This window comes from Syzygium oleosum, unplaced genomic scaffold, assembly GCF_021117445.2.
Source record: "Syzygium oleosum isolate NSW1041296 unplaced genomic scaffold, Sole_v2.1 Sole_v2.09, whole genome shotgun sequence".
Lineage (NCBI taxonomy): Eukaryota > Viridiplantae > Streptophyta > Magnoliopsida > Myrtales > Myrtaceae > Syzygium > Syzygium oleosum.
The window spans coordinates 991,021-1,014,557 of NW_026607493.1; the positions used below are offsets into that span (position 1 = coordinate 991,021).

At 40.8% G+C, this 23,537-nt stretch overlaps 4 protein-coding genes and 1 long non-coding RNA gene across 7 annotated transcripts; 2 read left to right on the top strand and 3 right to left on the bottom strand.

Annotated features, from left to right (window-relative positions):
• The first annotated feature begins 1,596 nt into the window (after positions 1–1,596).
• On the top strand, positions 1,597–7,734 carry LOC115680364 (probable protein phosphatase 2C 8). Of its 3 annotated transcripts, none has more exons than XM_030604164.2 (10): positions 1,597–1,916; positions 2,516–2,624; positions 3,268–3,304; positions 3,393–3,437; positions 3,964–4,016; positions 4,453–4,593; positions 5,173–5,256; positions 6,409–6,498; positions 6,585–6,632; positions 7,344–7,734. In XM_030604164.2, the coding sequence occupies exons 1-10, from the start codon at positions 1,657–1,659 to the stop codon at positions 7,452–7,454; spliced, it is 978 nt and encodes a 325-aa protein (XP_030460024.2). In that variant the 5' UTR covers positions 1,597–1,656; the 3' UTR covers positions 7,455–7,734. The 3 variants fall into 3 exon arrangements, with proteins under 3 accessions (XP_030460024.2, XP_056170416.1, XP_056170417.1); XM_056314441.1 differs by having other exon boundaries at positions 1,774–1,916; positions 2,516–2,616; XM_056314442.1 differs by lacking the exon at positions 1,597–1,916 and adding an exon at positions 1,936–2,078 and having other exon boundaries at positions 2,516–2,616.
• A 2,742-nt stretch (positions 7,735–10,476) lies between these two features.
• Positions 10,477–12,836, top strand: LOC115680363 (WAT1-related protein At3g18200). Its single transcript, XM_056314443.1, is given in 7 exon segments — positions 10,477–11,088; positions 11,176–11,238; positions 11,344–11,460; positions 11,552–11,792; positions 11,923–12,081; positions 12,186–12,333; positions 12,468–12,836. Coding segments are annotated over 7 exon segments (1,110 nt in total). The 5' UTR covers positions 10,477–10,894; the 3' UTR covers positions 12,656–12,836.
• Positions 12,837–13,468: 632 nt separating this feature from the next.
• LOC115680362 (T-complex protein 1 subunit delta) lies at positions 13,469–15,415 on the bottom strand. Its single transcript, XM_030604161.2, has one exon. The coding sequence runs from the start codon at positions 15,304–15,306 to the stop codon at positions 13,702–13,704; it is 1,605 nt and encodes a 534-aa protein (XP_030460021.2). The 5' UTR covers positions 15,307–15,415; the 3' UTR covers positions 13,469–13,701.
• Positions 15,416–19,058: 3,643 nt separating this feature from the next.
• On the bottom strand, positions 19,059–20,030 carry LOC115680387 (uncharacterized). Its single transcript, XR_008817258.1, has 3 exons — positions 19,719–20,030; positions 19,255–19,406; positions 19,059–19,166 (listed from the first exon to the last, which is right to left on the bottom strand). It is a non-coding gene; the product is annotated as an uncharacterized LOC115680387 (long non-coding RNA).
• A 294-nt stretch (positions 20,031–20,324) lies between these two features.
• Positions 20,325–21,726, bottom strand: LOC115666878 (uncharacterized). Its single transcript, XM_056314498.1, has 5 exons — positions 21,531–21,726; positions 21,098–21,382; positions 20,927–21,028; positions 20,601–20,807; positions 20,325–20,540 (listed from the first exon to the last, which is right to left on the bottom strand). Exons 1-5 carry the CDS (start codon positions 21,597–21,599, stop codon positions 20,325–20,327), a joined length of 879 nt encoding a protein of 292 aa, XP_056170473.1. The 5' UTR covers positions 21,600–21,726.
• Between the last annotated feature and the right edge of the window lie 1,811 nt (positions 21,727–23,537).

Below are 23,537 nucleotides of genomic sequence, written 5' to 3' on the forward strand. Positions count from 1 at the left end.
CGTTTTTGTGGTTTTTGAATGGGAGGGAGAGGGGGGGGGCTGCCAGGCCCGGGTCGACGCGCCGGGTGTGATTACGATCCGCACGCGCGAGATGAGGGGGCTTCGTCAGCCCTTTAAATGTGGCGCGTGTACGGGAGTCTCGGGAAGCGAGAGTGGTGTGGCGTTTTTCAGTTGGGGGGTCCCCTTTATGTTAACGTTAGGCGCTGCTACATTAGGGCAAGGTTTGCTTTCAAGGGACCGTCGCAGCGATAGCAGCATCAAAAAGTGTTTTTGCAGATTTGATTTCTAATGTGTAATTTGGAGATTGAAGTGTTGTTTTTTTTGTTTGTTATTGTTGTTTGTTTTTCGAATTTGTTCATTTGGGTTGTATAGTTTAGATGTGAAGTGCAAATCGAGATTTTAAATGTGGAAACTTTTTTTTTGGGGTCATATGTGAGTGAAATTCAAGGAGGGCATTTGGTATGTTCCCTAAATTATGGTAAACAACGACCAATATTTCTTCAAGTGATAATTTATGACCAACTCTCGGACCCGGGAAAAACAAATCTATGACCAACTTGAGTAATTTCTCGTGGAAAACTTCTCATTTCTTAACATTTAATTCGTTTTTATATCATTTGTGAATGGAGAGTTTAAACTCGGTATTCATCACCGAAACGTCCATAATACATGAGTAAAATATAAGAGAAATAATTCGGCACTCTTAAAGTTATCGCGAAAGTATGATGAAATATTAAGATATTCAAGTATTGCAATAGGGTGTTAAAACTTGTTCAATTCAACTGTGTTTGGTAGGGTGAGCAAAAAGGTAAATAAAGGATTTAAATGAAGAAGACAAATGATTCGATAGAATTGAGTTATAATATTGCTAAAATCTAGCCAGGCAAGAGAAAGGAAAAAAAATGTACTATGACAAAAATATCCTTTTATGCATTTGGATATATACGGAAAATAAGAGTATAAGTGAGAATGAACAAAAAATTATTTATTTAAATGCAAATCCCTCAATATTTAGAGAAATTTAGAGAAATTTAGAATGCACAAAAAAATGACTTTACCCATCTCTCGCAATCACTCGGAATCCTTTTTCCTCCTCATTTCCCTCATTCAAAATGATATCATGTATTTTTTTTTTCACCTCATTCAAACCATGAATTAGTTCAATCAAAGGGCTTTTCCCAGCATGGTCCAATTCGAACGTTGAAAAATGCCGACGTGCCGTTTGTAAACATTTTTTTAGGGAGGCGATGCGGCGCTAAATTTGCACCGTATATTAGAAAAAAAAAGGGTAAAAAGAAAGAGGAAAGAAATACATAAAGAAGCCAAAAAGAGAAATCGAATATAATTATATCCTACGGACGATATCATTTTTTATTCACTCTGGTAAAAATTTAAATCAACCAGTGTTTCGACGAGAAGAAAGAAAACGAAAGGAGAGGGAGAAACGAGCCGTTGGAAATAGCGCGCGAACAGAAGAGACCGGTTCGTCGCCGTTAGCCGCCTCGCGCTCTCCGTTTTTGGACGGTTGCTTGCCGCCGTTAAGTAACGGCCAAACCACCGCAAGTTTCTAGGGTTTAGCAAAATCGCGATGGGCTCGTCGATTCGCTCCCCCCCTGCAAAACTCTCTCCATCGACAAGCGCGAGCGAAGGGAGAGAATGAGCGAGGTCGCGCAATCCGGGGACGGAAATGGAGTCTCCGAGGCCGCCGGGAACCCCAAGCGCGGCGAGGATGCCGGGGACGCCGAGCCGGCGGCGAAGAGGCCGAGGACCGCCGAGGGCGCGGCGGAGGGAGGAGGGGAGGCCAGGGTTTTCGAGGTCGAAGCGGACGCGGCCGAGGACAAGGGGTCGAGGCACGCCATGGAGGACGCGTGGGTCCTGCTCAAGGACGCCAGCTTGGGCTCCCCCGGGAAACTGAGGTTTCGTGGCTTTCTCTTCCGCAGTTCCGTTCGTTTTCTCGTTCCCTTTGTTGTTTTGAGAGAATGGCTCGTGGGATCTGCCACAAAGATTGATAAGTACTCATATTCTCTAGAGTTATGCTTATCGATGTTGTGGTGATGGTAAAATCCAAGACTTTATAGGTATTACTTCAATTTGAGCAGCTCTTTTTTATCTGGGAAATAGAACGCGTCTCCAAGTATCACGCTTATCGATGAGTCCACGGCTCGGTGCTTGTTATCAGCATTTTTCAGTCACGAGTAGGGCAATGCTCATCAAAATTATCAAGTTATATGCACTGATTTAATTACTCCATACTTGTTATGATAGAACGGTTACGTGGTATTACTTATTTTATGATTAGTTTCGTCAAGTTTTGCACGGGTGATACGTATTCCTCCTGTCTCACGAGATTTCATTTTCCTTGCGATTCACATCGAAACTGGTTTTTATAAATCCACACGAACAAAAAACAAGTCTACATTGGAAAGCAATAGAAGAGCTCATTCTCCAGTGCATTTAAATTCTTTGCGACGAGAAGGAACTTTCGGGAAGATAATATATTGCCTTCTCTGGACAGATGTGCACATTTTGCGATATATGATGGACACGGAGGTCGGCTTGCAGCAGAATACGCTCAGAAGAATTTACATGCAAATGTTCTTTCTGCAGGCTTACCACGTGAGTTGGTGTGTTTGCTTGGTCTAAATTTATGAATACATTCTTTATGAGCCTTCTCTGGGTTTTCTTGATTTGCTTATCCAAGTTCACTTGGCACAATAAAGCCGTGAAGTTTAGCCTTTAATAGGAGTTTGTTTAGCATATCTATGTTTACCATTGTTTAGGGTTTAGGGTTCGGGACTTGATGTTGACAAGCAGTTTGGTTTGTGATTGTGAATATTTTTTTCATCACCGCATGATTACCTTTATATTATTATTGTAGTTTAAGAGATGATTATGGGTTGAAAGATTCCATGCCGATGCATCTTTGGTTTAATAAGAGATCTTTGATTCACCTCAATCACGGTTAACATGCGTGAGCAATTCTCTGTGTTGATCACTGTGTAAGTCCTAGAGTAGTTCTTTTCTGTTTGGTTGATGTCCATGTTCTACTATAGAGACTCCTTTTCATCTGAATCATTTTATGAGGGAAGACTAGCGCTATGGATTTTCCTGGTTGAACTGCTTTTACATCTATCTCCAATACTGCCTATTGTTTCTGTTATTTCTTGCTTTGTCAAGTTTCAATACTATTGGCATCATGTGGCCCAATGGGGAAGATTCTTTCTGTTCTGCTTTGGCTGACTCCAATGATTTATCATGATGGTGCAGATGGATGTTAAAGCAGCCAAAAAGGCCATTCTTGATGGTAGGAATTCTCGCTGTGCATGCTTAATTGAGACACCAACACTGCGACTTTTATTTTCCATCTTCACGCTTTTTTTTTTGCTATCTAGGTTTCCGAAAGACCGATGAATCTCTTCTCGAGGAGAGTGCTACAGGTATCAATTGAACATTTAATTTTTTTAGAGTCCACTTAATTATTTGTCCTTCAATTTGTGATGCATGATATCAAACGGGAGCTCCTCTAACTGTTGAATCAGTGGAGAGACTCAAGTTGAATTTTCAATGTGCTTGGATAGCCTATTGATGGCTTAAATGGTGACTGCAGTGATTTAAACACTACAAGGGAACATGGGGTACTAATACCACATTAATTTGGATCCACCTGTTTCCGCTTTGGGATCGTTATTTATCTTGTACTCGAAGCACCTAGTCATTTTCACTCCCATTGTTAACTAATGTATTTTGGAGCTATTTTTACTAACATAGTATGAAATTTTTTTTGGATAGTAGAGATATTAAGAAAGATTTGTTTTAGAGTTCTGTTAAGAATTTTCTTCTATCATATAGAAAATATCAGGTTCCTGTACTTCGTTTGCTTCGTTGGTTTAGAGAAGTTTATGAAGGACTTTTATTTTCCACAAGGATTTACCTACGATGCTATCTGTGTGTATCCTTTTTCAGGGGGATGGCAGGACGGTGCAACAGCTGTATGTGTTTGGGTACTAGGACAAAGAGTGAGTTTCTTTCCTGGTCCCTTCATCCCATTCGTTTGGGTAAAAGTAATGTTTAGGCAGAAGTAACCGGACGAATCAGTAGTGTGGAGATATTCTATACTCGACATCAAAATTACAGATGATATATGATCAAATTCGTCGGTCTAGTCATATAATAGTTTTTCTTTTTTTTTGGATAAGCTTATAATAGTCTGATATTGTTTCCCGTCAGTAATTTTTTAAGATCATTAAAGCCTTGGAAGCTGAAAACTATGTGGATGTAGGTGTCCAGAGTAAGAAATATAATGGATAATTTAGTCATTTAAGATTTTTAACGTTTGCTGACTAAGATGACATGTCTTTGATCAAATTCGGTTGTGCTACTTCTTATTTTGTTATGCTTTAATTGTGTCAGAGCAATGTTGGCTTGTGGACTAAGTCTCAGTTCATCTTATAGGTTTTCATTGCTAACATTGGGGATGCAAAAGCAGTATTAGCCCGCTCCTCAACTGAAGATGGTGATAGTTCTGTAAAGGCCATTGTTCTCACTAGGGAACACAAAGCCATTTACCCTCTAGAGCGTACCCGCATCCAAAAGGTAAGGATGTATGTGCAACTTTCTTTTTGGGTCAGCAGTTTCCTGCACCGTTTTCCGTGGACTTCCAATTTACGAAATGGGGGTAGCTTTTTTTTTATATGAGATCTGAAATAACGCATATGCTTTGTGTTGTGATATATTGGTGATCGGCACAAGTGTTCTGTGCCATTTTAATGAACTTCTTTTCCCTGATGAGATAATATTTGGTCATGCAGCTACATGTTGTTATTTGGGAATAACGCAAATTCTTAGATGCTGCTTTTGTTTGTTGGAGAGCGGCCTTCTTTATTAGTTAGTGCCAAGAAATTGATATTTACATGCCATATGAACGTCTATAAAAACTTATTCCCTAATTCCTTCCTTCCTCCTCCTACTTCTCCTTCTTATGGTTTGAAAATTGATGGTTCTTTCACATCAGAATGTAAGTATCAGAAAGTAAGAGAGGATTGCTATATTAAGGTCCTGAATATATGTCTAAGTTCCTTGAGTAGATTAGTGTACGGTGCACTATAGTCTTTCTAGCTGTCTTTACACATGATCAGGGTTTTCGTGCCATTATTGCATCTGTTGTTATTTCAGGCTGGGGGGGTTGTGAGTTCCAATGGCCGATTACAGGGTCGCCTTGAAGTTTCTAGGGCCTTTGGAGATCGCCAGTTCAAAAAGGTTTGGCTTTTATTTGAACATTGGTCCTGTTTTCCATTTTAGTTTCGTTGCATCTAAAATGAGAGTACTTGTGCATACCTTTTGCTCCTAATATAATAGTCTAGACATTGCATATTGCACCGCAGGATCAACCAGTACAATATCTAGGCTATGTGGTTACTAGTGGACATGCATTTTGGTGCTTTATATATGCATCTGCTTCTTCAAATGCATTAACTGTACTCCAGCTCCATATTCGATTTAATGTGCATAGTTGCTTTTCTAGAAGAGCTTCAAGCGTATAGCTCATGAAACTTGGGGCGTGTCTGGATAAGCTTTTACTTTTTGCTTTTTGTTTAATCCAAAACTTGCGAGGGACGCACTTTGACTTTTTCTTAGCCATAACACCTAAAACTTTCACAACATAGAAATCCTGACGCGTAGATTTATACATAAATTTTTCATTTTTTTTTTAAAATTTGGATAATGTTTTAAATTTTGGCGGGAAAGCAATATTTGCTTTTGTTGAAGCATAAAGAGATATGCCCTAAGTGAAATTGAGGAACGAAAGAGCCAGTTTACTTAAATTAAGTTTGTTCGTTCTGATATATATGGTAACAACCGTGACACCTATTGCGACTATAAAAGAATGACATAGTCATGATGACTGAATGACCTGTCATGTCTGCAAGGGAATTCATGGCGTTTTGCTCTCTGTGTGGAAGTCTTTCTATATTAGTCTCTTGGGGAAAATAATTTCTGCCACTATAATGGAAAAAACTTTGACTATCTTGGATGAAATAATAATGTGGCATAACAGTGGCCATGGAGTACAAGAAGTTTTATTTTCTTTGTGCAGTGTAGAATTCTTTTTGAATTATAGTTTAGATTGGGAAAAGAGGTATGTCTACTTTGCTACTATGAGTTAGCATTCAACGCCACTAAAAGATAGCCGCTCACTGCTGCAATTAACAATAGCTATTGTTGGATACTTGGTATGACCTGTCCTAAAAGCGGATAATAGATTCTTCACTAAGACAAAGCAGAAGAGGAGGAGTAGGAGTAGGAAGATAATAGATGGGTCTTCGCCTTCTGTAAAAGAAAATCATAACAGAAAGATAATCCTTGTACAATGATTTTATTGTCTATTCAGAGAGTTTTTCGACTTTGCAGGTTGGTGTCGTTGCAACTCCAGATATTCATTCTTTTGACCTAACAGGGAGAGAGCAGTTCATCATTCTTGGTTGTGATGGCTTATGGGGGGTATGCTTCCACTTTCAATATGACCAATCTCCTGGTCTGAGAAAAACTTTTAGGACTTGTTGATTGTGAGGGAAAAATTATTTCAGGTATTTGGAACAAGTGATGCAGTTGAATTCGTTCGCACATTATTGAAGGTTGGTGCAGCATCTCATTTTATCTTTTGCTTATTCCAGTTAAACAAGATCTTGATCTTTACCTCCCCCAAAACTTGAAATTGGGGGTGCTCAGTTCTAAGTAGCTGATATTATGTGTCGACACATAAATGGTGATTTGAGAAAGTTTACCTCTATTATTTGCTCTTTTGACTTTTATATCATTTCTCTAGCATCATCATCTTCATGTATGTGGAAGTGATAGCCCCTTTTTTGATTGTGAAACTCACATATTGATTGATTGGGCAGTGTCTAGGTTTTTATTTCTATAATGGCACATTCTCTTCTGTGAACTTTTTGCCTTGTTTTCTGGTACTTTTGTTTGTTTGTGAGACAAACCAAACAATATTGTTTGTTTCTTAATGAATGACATCTTTTACTTTTTTTGGGTCAAAGAATGACATCTTTTACTTCAAACGTGCAAAAATAGAAGCACAATCTATCCGTAGTGGAAAAATAAGTGCAAGAACACATCCTTTTCTGCCTTCGAAGAGATCTTCGATTTTTTCCTGTCGCAGTTGTTCTAGTCTCTTCTATGTCTGACTACGGAGAAAATTAGTAATCTGAAAGGGGAAATAAAAGGCCTTCATTAGTTGCACCATTAGTTTCAACATTTTGCCTTACATTATTTACATATGATTGTACTGAAAACGGCCGGTATACTTGCTAATTATTTGTTATGGTACATGGCAGGAGGGATTAACAGTCACGGCGGTTGCCCGTCGTCTGGTAAGGGAAGCTGTTCGTGAGAGGCGTTGCAAAGACAATTGCACTGCTCTTATTATAGTCTTCAGGCCCAAGTAACTGAATTTTCTGTCAAAATGTGGAATGGTTTAAGTGAGTCAATTCGTTTATTATGGTTGTCATTTGTCAAACATCTTTGCAATTGTATCCAATGTCTAATGCCCGTTACAAACTGAAGCCCTAGGTTTTAGTGTTGTTTGGTTTGTGAAACTTATACCCTCTTTGTTGAATGGGAGGGTGTGTCAAGGAGAGGGCATCCCCGGTCACACTATGTGTGCTTGTGTTTTGAATGGTAAGGGGTCTCCTGGATCGATCGAAGTAAAAAATCATTTGAGAATCATTGGAAATTCAGTCTTAGGCCACTTGTTTCATGCATCTGACTAGTAGCTTGTTTCTAGAGTAAGTGATCTCATGAATTTGTTGATGCGGCAAAGCAGTAGCGTTGACACTTTAATGCGCAGAACCTATAGAATGGAGAGGAGGGGAAGATTGTTCGACCCAGATCCTGTCAGTAGTTAATTGCTGTTCTTTGAATTTGTGTGGAATGAACAGTTGCTACTGACCTGATAGTTTGGTAGGCCATAGAATATGATTAGATTAGGACAAGGCTATCATGTCTATGAAATTAAAAAAATCTGCCAATCTTCCTCATTTCAAAGGCATGGCAAATTGGCAGACGGTTTGTCCCCAATCAGAGGCATGAGAGGGAATATTCTGACTGTTCCTCCAAATTGGGGCTTTTTAAAAACTAGAAAGAACGAAGTTGATTGGAGATGGTTAATGAGGTCAGAGACACAGATTCGCTCACTTGTATTGTCATGTGCATGTCTCTGCCCTCACTTACAATGTGATATATTATTGTAAAGTTGGGTGTGATTTCTTCCTGTTGCGCCATGTGGCATGAAACGCCTGCGGAAGCTTCATGACTTGGTATCACTGACTGATATCGCGCCATATGTACATTGGATGCTGACATAGAAAATAAGGAAAATTTCAAAAAGGACCCAAAGTGAGCCATTTTCTCAAAAAAAGATCCAAAGTGGACATGTCCAAATAAGGACCGAAGTACTTAACTTAGTCTCAAATAAGGACTCGAACTTCCAATCTTATTCACAGCCAGGGGCATTTTTGTCAAAAGCATTTTTTTCTTTATTTTTTTCCTTTTTTTTCTTCTTTCTCTCTTTTTTTTTTTTTTGGGTCATCTTTTCTCTGTTTCTTCTTTTTTCATCTTCCTTACGCCTCCTCGCTCTACATCACCTCCATTTTCAGCGCCATCATCAGCCCCTCTATCTCTCTGTGTCATCTCGTTTTATGACCAGGATCGGGTTTTATTTCAGCGCAAGCCATTACAACACAAGCCCAACTCGTTGAAGATTTTTAAATTTCGCTCATCGAAATGGTTTGTAGACAATTCCGTGAAGCCGAAACGAGCTTACAAAAATAGGTTATCTTTATCCCGACATTCATCGTTCCGATCTCAAAGCCATAACATGTTTTCTGCTTTTTCCTAGATTTCAACTTCTTCCTTCCGTCAACCCAGCAACTGCAATTTTTTGTGCTCTTTTCAGTCCTTCTTGCCAACAACAGAAGCAGCAATATCCAAGCAACGCCAGATCATCTTGTTTAACTAACTTATGCCTCCAATCAACTGACTCTTGCTTGGTGATCAACAGTTCCACGCCAAAGAACAATTCCGTTGCAGCAGGCGACTATTTCAACCTCGGCAACAATTTTGCCCCCATCAATTTCAAAGATCCTCCTTCGCCTTTGCAATGACAATGGCCCCTTTCGGTAATCCCTAGTCTGGAGACACCCACTCACACTTTTGCCATTCTCATCGAGACAGCTCTTCTCCTCAATCGATTCCCCATCCTCAGATTGACCATCAATCAATCTCACATCATTAACCGCAGAAACTGCTGTGTTCAGTTGCCACATTGGCCATTGACAAGTCCTATTCGAGCCCTCGACCTCGTCGGCCATCGCCCTCGATAGAAATTCCAGCATCTTCGTTGTCAGACGGAGGTCGATCCGAGCCTTAGATTGAGCATGAATGAGTCGAGATCTGATGCATCTTGAGGAATTGACGAGTCGGAGAAGGCGGCCGGCAACAAATAACTCCAGTCCGACTTCTCGTCACCGAGATTGCTCATAGCCTGCGTGGCGATGTGAAGCTCACGAGCTCGCTGGTGGGGGAGCCTGATGATGGTGTCGAAGACGGAGGTGATGTCGAGCGAAGACGGAGACGTGAGGAAGATGAAGAAAAAAAACCAAAGCAAAAAGAAAGCGAAAATGAAGAAAGAAAAAAAAATTTTTTTTTTTTTTTTTTTTCTGTGTCCAATTTCAATCCAAATTAATGTGCTTGAAAAATGTCCAAATATTCTAATATGTACAGAAAAAAAAAAAAGCTTGTACTGTGAGTTTTTATGTACACAATATTCCTAATGTTCGACTAATTAAATATATGACACAATGGAATATGACAACATCTATGATTTTTTTGCGTATCTTCTCTTGTTTGGTAATGGCGTGCTATTCATCTAATCGCGAGACAATGTAGAGATGGAGCTTTTGATGACCAAACAAAGAGCTTTGAACCAAACCGATGGGCATTTAAGATAAAACTGTGATGGGGTTCCTGATGACCAAACAAAAGTTGTTGTAAATCGGGTGGTAACTACAAATAACTCTGGTTCTCTCATACATTTCAAGCTTCGATGAGCCCGAAAGTGTCAAAGGCATTAGCTTTAAGGAAAGGTCTTTTAACGAGTAATCTTCGAAACTGATGCTGCTAAAGCCTTTTGATGCCCTTTGGGGAAGGAAATGAAGTTTCTAGCTGGAAGTTGGACCCAATTAAAGCTTGATATCAGAGAATTGACAGTGGATAAAACTTTATTTCCTCACCAGAGGATGTGTCCTCTCAATTAAAATTAAAAAGATTTAGATGCAAAATGAAAATTAAGCAATTCCTGAAGGGCTCTGGTGAAGATGTAAGGGGGTTTATCTTGGTCTAACATTTAGTACATAACTCTTCATAAATGCAATGAGTCCATTTTTTATTACCTCCAAAACCCTTTAACACATGCCTCTCTTGGAAGTCGAAACAGTTGATCTTGCCACAATTATCAAGAGAAGAAGAAAGTGTGGGGTCAGATAAGCTTAACTAAGGACTCTTGAGCAAACTGAGCAATCTGGCTAACATGTTTTATCCGAGCAGTGGCCCCCCCAACAGGATTCAATCAAATAATCAGTAAGATAATGAGATTGTCCTGATCTATAAGCCGTCATTGCACAGAAGACAGTTAACGTGCGAAATCCAGCCGAGCCCATCCTCGACTACCGTACACGATTCCCGCTGCAAAATATGCAGGAAGTGGTTAACCACCAAATAATACACCTTTGACCTGATGCTTCACCGCGCACATTTATATACCCATGTGGTCTCTATTCCCTCTCCACTACACTGCTACTCCATTGAAAAGCCAAAGAAGTAAAAGGAAATGGGGAAAGAGAATGTCGTATCGGAGAACATGAAGCTTCTTCTAGCATTGCTCGCTCTTCAGTTCTGCTTTGCAGGATTTCGCATTGTGTCTAGGGTTGCACTCAACATTGGCATCAGCAAAGTCGTTTATCCTGTTGACAGGAACATCATCGTCTTGATTTTGTTGGGCCCTTTCGCTTATTTCTTGGAAAAGTGAGCATTGTCTGATGACCGCCCAAATTTCTTTCAACATAGTTGCGATGATAACACGATTTTTTTCCCTGTTTTTTGGCCACTCAGGAAGGATAGACCACCTCTTACTTTCTCTTTGCTGGTTTAGTTCTTTCTTCTTGCGCTGCTAGGGTAAGCCATAATCAGGACAGACCTTTCTGAAAGCATATCTAACACGTAACATTGAAAAGACTTATCCTTCAGCTAAATTATGGATCCATTCTTTTTCTACTTCAGGATAACTGCAAACCAAGGATTTTATCTGTTGGGACTGTATTATGCATCACCAACCTTTGCCTCAGCAATGCAAAATTCTGTTCCTGCTATCACATTTGTCATGGCTTCTGCTCTAAGGTTCCTCGGATCTTTGTCATCCTAAAGCCAAATCCTGTAAATTTTTTTAAGGAAGGATTGCAGTGTAACCTGTCTTTATGTGTTTTTTCAGACTTGAACGAGTTCATATCGCTAGAAGGGATGGCTTGACGAAAATTGTAGGAACAATTGCTAGTGTTGGGGGTGCCACAACCATCACTCTCTTTGAAGGCCTTCCTCTTTTGCACCAGAAGCTGACACAAGGCAACATAGCCGAAGAAGACGTGACTGTGAGGCAAATGCAGAATTGGACATGGGGTTGTATATATTTGCTTGGACACTGCTTATCATGGGCTGGTTGGATGGTTCTTCAGGTTATGACCACTGACCAGTCATTGACATTATAGGGCATCTGTGAAGCGAATTTAAGATGGCTGGCCTAGGAGGATGGAAGCAGAGCATTCCTAATCCTTGCTAAGCTAACTTCGTATCTATATTTTGCAGGCTCCGATCTTGAAGAAGTACCCAGCAAAGCTCACTCTCACATTGTTCACTTGTTTTTTCGGGTTGATCCAGTTCTTGGTCATAGCAGTGTTCGTGGAAACCGACACCGAGCGTTGGAAAATCCAGTCCGGAGAGGAGCTGTTCACGATTCTCTACGCGGTATTCCACAAGGATCTTTGTATTCGGGCATTTGGTGTTGTCCCTTTTGCTGCAACTGAAAGGAGATTACGAGCTTTATGCGTTTGTTTATGTATACTCAATAGGGAATAGTTGCTTCTGGAGTGGTCCTCTCTCTGCAGACTTGGTGCATCCACAAAGGAGGTCCCGTCTCCGTCGCCGTTTTCCAGCCTGTGCAGACACTTCTAGTCGCTGTTATGGCGATCTTCTTTTTCGGGGACCTTCTTTTTCGGGGATCAACTCTACTCTGGAAGGTAATCAAGTCATTCGTGCGAGGATAAAAATGAAAACCTAACAACGTTCCGTTCCACGGCATCTGACAATCATGACCTAAGATGAATAGATTGAAGCTGAAATGTCTATATGTTGCAGGCTTCTTGGAGCGGCTCTGATTATGGTGGGACTCTCCTCGGTTTTATGGGGCAAAACGGAGGAGAAAAGAATGGAAATCCAACAAAAGGAAGAGACGCTAACAAAGCATCTCCTTGAAGCTTCTGCCGCTACAGAGGACGGAAGAAGTCATGTGGCCTCCGATCTACCTGGAGTTGCTTTCTAGTCGTATACACAATCAATAAATTTGGTAAACTGACTTGAAGTCGGCGATTGATAACTTCTCCAAAGAGAGAATTTCAGTCCCTCTAGTAGAATGAAGCGTCTAGTTTACTGTAAATCTGACAAGACTATCCATTTTCAATGAATCTGAAATTGACCGCCGCGATCAGCTGTTGTCATGTTAATGCATTTGCTGAAGTGCAATTTTACGTAGGACATGAACCAGATGTCCTCTGTTCCAACCCCATCTCTCGTCCCTCTCCCCTTCCTCTCAGTTTAAGGACACTCAAAAGGCCTCCCAACAGATTAAAACCAAACTATAGAAATGGAGGAAGAGAAATCAGTAAGAAATCACAATGGCCGAACTGTGACATTCGAGCTGAATTAAGTGTTCATACAGCATATACTAATTACTACCCAAAGCAGTGACACACCATGCTTCATTCACTTTATAGTTTATAATTCGGCCCAGAAATTTTACTCAACTTATGACCAGGACGGAAGCATCATGAGAGAAAGATGTCGCATGGTGGCCACAAGCATACAAGCATTCACGATGTCACACTCGGAAGTTCCGGTCTGGGAGAGAGGAGTTAAAAAAGAACAATTGACCAGAACATTAAGAAGCACTCTGTAAGTGAATAGCTCGTGGTGGATGATTAATCATGTGAATATAGCTAGAAATGGTGAATAACCATTCATCTTGCAGCGAAATCATCCAAAAGGATTTCTTCAGTATATAAGCACACGCAAGAAATGCTACGCTGCTGGGTTAATAGTCAATTCGTCTAAAATTATATGAAGAGAAAAAACCATGTTAGTGTTAAGAGACTGTATCTTAATATTTGATAGATACTCAAAGGAAATATAACCCAGAATTAACATAAAAAACGCTAGAAGGTAGACATACTGCATTCAGAAATACCTAAAAACATCTCGAAATCACAAAAATATCGGTTCAAAGGACACACAAGCACAGATTGATGACAATGAGATTGGCCACATGTTGCGGGCTACATATTCCCGCAACGTTCTCTTGTTCTGTGACGCCTACCTCACTGAAACAATATCATCAATCTTCAAAATCATCCGAACACACTCTGTAGCAAGAGTGATTGCACTTGTACTAACAAGCAGGGGCTGCACCACATTTTCCTCCAAGATATTAGTTATCTGCCCCTTCCTGACATTGATCCCGGCATTGATCTCTCCTTGGGCATGCCTATTCCTCAGCTCAGTCACAATTGCTATCGGATTCAACCCCGCATTCTCAGCAAGTGTGTAAGGAATCACTTCGAGTGCCTCAGCAACCGCCTTTACACAATACCCCTCCATACCGTGAAGTACCTTTGCCCAGGCTCCCAACTGCCTTGACAGCTCAATCTCCGGAGCACCGCCTCCAGCAATCAAGAACCTCTTGCTCACCAAACATCTGACCACACACAGAGCATCATGCAAGCTCCTCTCGGCCTCGTCAATCACCAGCTGGTTGGAACCACGCACAAGCACAGTCGTCGTCCTTCCCATATCCTTAATACCCGTGATCTTCACAATCTTCCCATCACCCAAAGAAACCTCCTCAACAAGATCAGCATAGCCCATCTTCTCTGCTCGGAAATGCTCAATGTTGGCAATTGGCAAGCAATTCAAGGTCTTTGTAATGAACTCAATTTCGTCACGCTCCACATCCTTAACCACCAAAATCTTGGCTTTGGCCAGATAATGCAGCGACAAATCTGTCACAGCATCTCTCAAAATACTCTTCTGGATCAACAACACGTTGCATCCAGTGGCCTTAATCTTCTTAATCATACCCAAAATGTAATTCCTCTCTTCTTTCAGTATCCTATCCATCTGAGTATAATCAGAGACCACGATGCTCTGCTCAATATCGGTCTTCGGAGGCGAAATCTGGAACTGAATCACCGCAATCTTAGCATTTTCAATGCGAGTAGGCCCGCCAGCAGCATGACTCACTTTCTTGTCAAAAACCAGACCTTTAACCAGCTCAGTGTCGTCCACAGTCCCACCCAACTTCTTCACAATCTTAATATCTCTCAGATCAACTACCTCAGGTTTCAACGGATCAACAACGTACAAAACCGCATCAACCGCGAGGGGCGCCAAGAGAGTCGAATACTGACTAACCACCTTACTATTAAGCGAAGTGCTAGCGGACTTAACCAACGACTCGCGGTCGCTCAACTCGACAGGGACGGCCATCGCGGTCAAGACGTCGACGGCCTTGATAGCAGCCTTGTGGAGGGAATCGGAGATTACCGTGGGGTGGATGCCGGCGGAGAGGAGGATGAGGCACTGCTTGAGGAGGGCGCCGGCGATGACGACGACGGTGGTGGTGCCGTCGCCGGCCGCGGCGTCCTGGGACTTGGAGAGCTCGACGAGCATCTTGGCGGCGGGCTGGAGGACCTCCATCTTGTTGAGGATGGTGGCGCCGTCGTTGGTGATGATGACCTCGCCGCTGGCGGTGGAGATCATCTTGTCCATGCCCTTGGGGCCGAGGCTGGTGCGGACGGCGTCGGCGACGGCGCGGGCGGCCACGATGTTGGCCTGCCGGATGTCCTCCTTGCGCTTGTTGTCGACGTACGACTCCGTCTTCGAGGACGTCGAGGGAAGCGAGACTGCAGGCGCCGCCATTTGCGGTGGAGAGAGAAAGTCGGAGGTGAGAGATCGCCGGTCTAGAGAGAGAAAGAGAGAGGGGGAGGGAAATGGTGGGATGAGAAACCCTAGGAGAAGAGAAGAGGAAGAGTGTTCTGGAAGTGAGAGAGAGAGTGGGGGAGTTCGAGAGGAGGCGAGGGGTGAGAATGGTAACTTCACGGTGCGCGGATCTGTTTTTTTTTTCGAATTTTTGCATTTGGCTCCCTGTACTTTTGAGGTGTATCTCAATCGACCCCGTAACTTTAAGAATTGCTGCAATCAACTCCCTGTAATTTCGCTACTAGCAAAAGAAAGGGAAAAAAAAAAAAACACAACAAAACAAATCGCGGCATCCTAATTGTAGCGAAGGAAACTAATGTCGAGTCTTCTTTTTTCCTTGGACCGGTCGTGGCGGAGCCCTCCTCAAGGTTAATGACAGGAGAGATTAGCACCGGTTACGGAGCGTAGACATGGCCACGGGCCGGTTTCGGCCCGAAACTGGCCCGGGTCAAACCCGGGACCGGCCCGTTGATCGGGCCCGCGGTTCGGAACCGGAACCGGCCCGTGGCCTACGGGCCTGGTTCCAACAATTTTGGAATCGGCCCGGAATTGGCGGTTCCGGGCCCGGTTCCAAAAAAAAAAAAAAAAACTGTAGTAGGGCCTGCACGTCTACAGGCCCTGCTGCAGCCTGCAGGCCCAGGGCAGGTGGCCGTTGGCCACTTGGCCTTGGCAACGGCTAAATTTCCTTCTTATTTTTTTCTTATAAATTCTCTCAAATTTTCTCAATACTCTCAAATTCTCAATTCTCTCAAATTCTCTCAATAGTCTCAATTCTGTCAAATTCTCTCAATTTTCTCAATTCGAATCTTCTCAATTTTTTCAATCCGCACAATTCTCTCTTAATTCTCCTAAATAAATTTGCTCAATTCTCTCAATCCACTCGAAAAATGGCAAGTGGAAGTCAAGCAGCAACTGGCAAAGGTAAAAATAGAATGACGGAATCCGAACATTCTTTTGATGCTTGTGATTATGCAGATTTTCAAGATGATGAAATTAACATTTTTCCCGATGTGGAGCGCGTCCCAACACAAGAAAGTCTTCATGCCGAAATGTCAACAACAAAGGAGGCAGAGCGGGAACTTACATCCGACATTTGGGACCACTTCACGAAAACGGAAAGGTTTGATATTAGTCAAAAAAGGTATGATATAATTTGTAAATATTGTGGGGCAATATATAAATATACAGGTGGACAAAGATATAAAACATTCAAACGACTAGCAAACATCCAACCGAAGCGGGAATCGATACCAAGCAACAACAAATTTTCGAGTACGTCAATCCTAACACTTCTTATTTATTTCGTTTTAATGAAAAAACTTATAAGGAACACTACGAAAAAAGTGGATTTTAGCGACGAATTTTGCGACGAAAAATTTGGGCAAATTCGTCGCTAATACGCCGTCGCAAAATTTAGCGACGAAAAATTTCAATTTTCGTTGCTAATTAGCGTTTCAATTTTTATCGCTAATTAGCGACGGAAAAATATACGTCGCAAAAATCGTCGCTAATTAGCGACGGAAAAAAAATCGTCACTAATTAACCGTGGCAAAATTCGACGCTAATTTGCCACGAACTTTTTTCGTCGCAAAACTCGTCGCTAAATTGCGACGGAAAATAAACCGTCGTAAAATTCGTCGCTAATTATCCGTGGCAAAATTCGTCGCTAATTTGCCACAAATTTTCTTCGTCGCTAATTTGCGACGGAAAAAAATTCGTCGGAAAATTCGTCGTTAATTATTCGTCGCTAAATGGCGACGGAACAAATACGTCGCAAAATGTCACTAAATATTCGTGGCAAAATTCGTCGCTAAATTTGTCGCTAAGTATTCGTAGCAAAATTCATCGCTAATTTGCCACAAACTCTCTTCATCGCAAAATTCGTCGCTAAATTGCGACGAAAACTGTTCGTCGCAAAAGTCATCGCTAATTGTTTGTGACAAATTCGTGGCAAAATCCGTCGCTAATTTGCCACGAATTTTTTTTTTATCAGTAATTTGCGACAAATTTATTCGTGGCAAAAGTCGTCGCTAATTTTGACTTTTGCAACGAATATTATACTGGAACGAATTTAGCTATAATTTGTTATTAATTCTATAGCGACGAAGTTTGTTTGGGGACGATTTCAATTTTAAATTTAATTAGGAGCAAAATTAAATTCTAGAATGTATATTTAACATTGATTATGGAGGTATTGTAGCTCGAAAGAGAATGTACAATAATGGAGTTCCAACAAAAACAGCCCCTCCCAATCAGCACATTTTCCGAATTTACGCCCGTGAAGTTCATGAGCATGTTTCAAGCATAGAACACCATTTGGGCAATATAGAGGTAGTTACGCATAAATAAACATCATGTAATACATTGAAAACAATCAAAGAACACGAGACAACCATAGAGGTAGATGCTAATCTGCAAAAGATTATGAAAGTTGCAATGTCTCACATGATGCTATTTGATATCCAATCTTGTAATACATAGAGATAGATAAGCATTAATGAACATCATGTAATACATTCAAAACATTGAAAGGACGCGAGACAACCATAAAATATGGGCAGCTTTGGTACTCGGCAGGACACCAGGAACAGTCACTTTTGTCGACACCTGATAAAATATGGATACATAAATAAAGATATTGAATCAGTCCAGAGCTAAAAAAAACAAGTAGGAGGGTTAAAAAAAAGCGTTCCAGGACCAACATCGATGTTCTTACATTTGAATATGAGTCAACTTTCACATCCACTGTAGTTTTTTCATCCTTGTAAATCGTATTTATGTCGCCTACAAAAATTTGATCCTTTTTTCAAACCACCAATAGCTATAAGTCCCTGTAATGCAAAAATTAAAATCCATAATAGCATTGATCAGAATTTCTACATGGGCAGACAAGATAACATGCGCACTTGATACGGACAGGGCGCAGAAGAGAGACTGAATTCTCTCTCTTTTTCCCAATTGTGGCTTCTCAGAGGTAACAGCAAGAACCAAAATTCAGCATCCAAGAATTTAGAAAAAGCAAATTTAGCTGGACCAAGAAAAATGAACCCATCTGCTGGGGCATCTGAAAAAGCACTTCACTAAGAGAGGAAAAGCAAAGACATGAAAAAAGTCACTTCTTTTTGCTCAGTAAGCAAGAATTTGGTTGAACAAGCCAGCCAACATCTTTATGGTCAAGCTTTTGGTCCTCATACTTGTAAATCATTTTCGAAAAACTCCTGACCAAGGAAAAATGTAGCCACCCCAAATTTTAAAACATAATACAACAATTTATGTCAGTAGAAATCTGAAAAACAAAAATTTTCCAGTTGCTTAGGTCACCCGGACCAGAGAGATGAGAGGAATTCAAGCACAAAGTTAAACCCAAAAAACAAGAAACATACCTTCAATCAACAATTGATTGTTACTTTTCATTGTTAGAATAAAAAAATTTCTTAAACAACAATTTCTCAGCATCCAACAAAGAAGGGCCACTCAATGCTTTAACCGGATATCACAAAGGTGATAAATTTAACTGATGTTTTTTGAGCAGAAGATGTTCAAATGGATGAGAACGTGTAGTGAAATTAAGCAAGAAGCACCAAAGTAAGACGATAAAGTTTACTTAGACTTTGGGTTATTTGCATGTATATCAGTTCCACCAAAATTGAAGCAACTTTAGCAGCAAAAGAAATACATCATGGTCAGGAGGATCTTTGAAAGTAAGATAAGTGCAAAAGAGCCATGCTTGGTATACTAACATAGAACAAGCCTCATTTATCATTGAGAAATGCCCCTCACATTCACTTCCCCTGATATATCTGCCAAAAAACAGGTCAACTATCTCAGGATATTTTCATCAAGAGCATTTTAAATAAACATGCAAGTATCTCTAAATGATAAACTTACACTGTACCCGAACATTTGCCTTGCCAAACCACATCATTCTTTTTTTCTTCCTTCATTATGTCTATTATGCGACTTCCCACAACAGACCTTGGCAACTCAGTTCTGCAGCCTTTTCTTTTAGATTGACCACCAGACTGTAACTGGTCCACCACCTGCAAATTCAAGCAATTAAGCTAGCAGAATTAATGACGTAAATCGTACAATAACCAAAACACAGGTCCTCCTTAGATAGGCCCAGATCGTGCTTGTCCGATACATCCCAAGAATAAGATACATCAGCAGATGTATGCATTAGCAGAATGTGAACTAGGCATATGCTGATCCAAGAACAAGCTTTTCTTGTTTTATATTTGGGTCTCTCTCTTTTTTTCCCGCTTTCTAGGGAGAGCTAGGGGAGGGGTTAAAAGTCTTAGAATTGGATACATAAAATTGTCGTGACTTCACCCCAAAAACAAGAAACATACCTTCCTGGGTTTGGGGAGAAAAACCAGCAGAAGACAGCCTCATTTTTTTGGCAATCAGAACTGCAAAATCCAAATTTCACATAATGCTCAGAAATCTGAACTTCTTTAAGAAAATATCAACCCCGACTAAAGGAGATCCAAAATTGTGAACCTTCTTTTATTTTCACTAAAATTCTCTGGATACAAGTACACAACCCACTGCACTGACCAAGAAAAACTTTTTTTTCTTTTTAACGCGATTTTCCCTTCATAATATAACACCACACTTTTGCATCCCCATCACCTTCTCTGACAAAACCCCCAAAATAAAATCCATATCTAGGAACAAAGGACTCAAAAGTCATTTCTATGCAAATATGATCAGAATTTGAAATCAAATCAGGCATGTATTTCTACAATGTTCAAATATCATCATTTTCTGTCGCTAATTACGGCAATAATCTGGAATCTCCAAATTTTCAGTTTTTCGCAAGCATTGTACAGACATGTAAGAAAGTTGTGCACAGAAAATAATTGTTGTAAGTTGGTCCTCATAAGGTGATATTGTAGCTATTCTTTCCAAGGCAAGAGAAGATGCTGAAGCAAGCTTACCCCCAAAGAGAATAACTAGCAAGGACCGACAAAATCATCATCAGTAGCAGCAATCTCCTCATCATTGTGTTGATTATCATTGTGCCCATCACCTATTGGATTAGTGGGAGGTATACGAGGAACCTCATCGTGATCGAGGTTGAGGTGTCGCATGATCAATTGCGTTTGAGCCTCTAGAGATTTATATTGTTGTTTGACCACTCTAATTTCATCGTCCTTCTGTACAAGTAACTGTTTCAGTTGTTTCAATTCTTGGGTCATTTGCTCCTCATGTCGTGTCCTCCTTGAAACAGCTGCATAAACAGCTGCATTGGAGGATGAAGTTGCAACAGCCTTCGTTGTGTATTCCCTTGACAAGGATCCCATCCCAAATACTTTTCCTCTTTTCATTCCACCCGATGCCTCCACCCATAATACCATACTATCAATCGATGGCTCAGACGTAGCAACACCATCGCCACCACTAGCAGTGCTTATTAAAAGTTCATCATATTTTTCCTACATTAACAATATAAATGAAAATAAAATAACTTCATATATACAACTACCATAAATATTTAAATTATTCATGGTTTTCATTCTAGTTTCCATAAAATTCAAAGTATAACCTCACATACCTTAATAGCTTTTGCGCGATCGCCAGTCCATGTCTTATCTTTTTTCTGAAATGTGCGTTCAAATGTAGCTGCAAATGTCGGTTCCGTCCCCAATTCATTTGCCTACAAAATATAAATATAAATGAGTAATTATTGAATTAAATTAACTTACAACATGTTTAATAGACTTACCATTCTTTTTCTATGCTCCCCGATGTTGATAGAGCCCCCAGCATATGTGGCAGACCCTTGACTCGAACTAGAAGTTCGATTCTTCTTATTTCGTTCACTCATTTGCTTATGCTTTTCGGTGTCCCAAGTTCTCTTAATTTCCGTCCAATTGTCAGTCGTAATAAAATCCGGTTTTTCTTGACGAATCTTTGCTTTATTCATTACATTTCGCATGTGATCACCGGCTTTCTTCTTAAAAATTCTTCTAACTTCATATTCTTTCGTTTCATCCCACCTGAACTTCCGCTGCAATCAATAGAAAAACAACTGAAAGTTATTATGAGGGTCACATATCCATTACCATGCACCAGACAATTCGTGAGAAAATTCATTCTTGACCATTAGTATGCAACACCGAACTTAGTTTGTGAGAAAATAGAAGGACAAAACTTACCTTGAACTCATTCCACCACAAATCCTTTAATTCTTGTGGAGCGTTGCTGAAACTAATATATTGCCCCATCCAATAGTTATTGATTATTTTATTAAGTTCCCTCACAACATACGTAGCATCCGTGAATCTGCAATTAGGTTATAACGATATGGACAATGAAACAATGAAGCATAAGGATAATTTCCAACATGGACAATTGAGTTGACATCCATATCTAAAACCCAAAATATAACATATACTTACAAAAAATGAAGTACTTACGAATCTCCACATGGGCATATCATGCATCGGTTATCTTCTTCACCTGTGTTTCCCTCATCATTTGAGTGTTGCACTGAAGAAGGAGATGGAACGGAAGGAGATGGAACCGCAGGAGATGGAACTTGAGGGTCGGAGGAAGGGCCAATGCGTCCATATTGTCCATCAGCATGTGGTGGTTGACGGTTAGATGAAAGGGCAAGGGAAGAGGAAAGGGACGGGGACGGGGACGGGGACGAGGACGATGAAGGGGCTGGTCTTCTTTGTGAAAGTGCACCACGCATGTAACCTCCACGTTTATACTGAGAATTAGGAAGGTTAGACAAATATCTTTAAAATATGAACATGTATTAGGGAGACATAATGACGTATATCATAAAGCTTACCATTTTGTTTCAGAGAGCAAGAAATATACTTGAGGCTTTTCCGAAGCAGAAAATCTATCCTCTTAATACATAATAGAATTGTTGTAAGAGAGAGAACAAGATGTAAAGCATTAGTTCATAATCACAACTATTATAAAAGAAGATATAACACATCTTATACAATCATCTCTTTCAATAGTGATTAGCATTCATATACTATTAAAAGACTGCCATTTAGCAAAACTTCATAGTAAAGAAGGGTCAAACACATCATTCCCAAAAAACAGAGCAACATGGGAAATTCTTTTAAAATGATGTCCGTGCATAGCCTATCATAAAAGATCTACCTACAATTGAAACAGCTCAAGCTTATTCTCAGGTTCATAGTTAAGCATGCCATTACAGGACATGGACCTGGACCAACCACAAATTGATGCCAAATCGCTTGGCACAATTTGACTAAACAGGAATATAACAAAACAAATATACAAGGACCATGCGGCATTTTATTCTTTTCTGTTGTAGCAACGCAGTGTTTCTACAGGACAACTTCTTAACTACAACATGGAAACAAGGACAACTTCCAGTTTAGAGAAAATACTTTAGAATCAGTCTCCTCCGTTCCCAGACCCAAGAAATAAGTGCTGTATCAGTTGGGTTCTAAGAATCTTGTGGAAACTACTAACTGCAACAATTTACAATATATTAATTATCAAAAGAGAAAAGTTCATAGCACGGCCAAGGATAGCATTTTCTGACTAACAGTTTAATCAATCTGTGGAAGTTATTGCACACACCACACGGGCAAATGACAGAGATGCTAACATGAATCTAGGTTGTCAAGGTTCTCCGAGCTCAAATAACGAACTTAGATTACTAGATCAACAAGAACCGTGAACAAATATATTACATAGATGTTGAACGATACAAAGGAAACAAGCCACAAAGCCTGCTCGAACCAAGTCTCTCGCTGTTATCCGCCGATAATGAGTGCGTCGAGACGGGCATGCTCGCTGCGTTTCGGCTACACCGACCTAGACAGGGACGGCTCCCCGCCCGATGGCCACTTGCTCATTTCCGACTAGCATCGATTCGATCACTCGACCACCGCATCGAGCTCAGACAGCAAGAAACGAAGAACAAGGCCGACCGATGATCACCGAGCTCGAAGCCAATTGCGAACGGCACCGAAATCCCAACCAACGCGGGAAAACGCGCAGACAGCAGCTAGCTAGAAGCGGGGCCATACCTGAGCTGATGTTTGCTCGAATTCTGCCACAGAATCGCGGTCGACACCGAGGGGAAAGAAGAGGCACGTAACGAGGACGGACTACGGGAGGAGAAACGGCCGGAGGAGGTCGTCCCGGGCGAAGGAAACCGGATC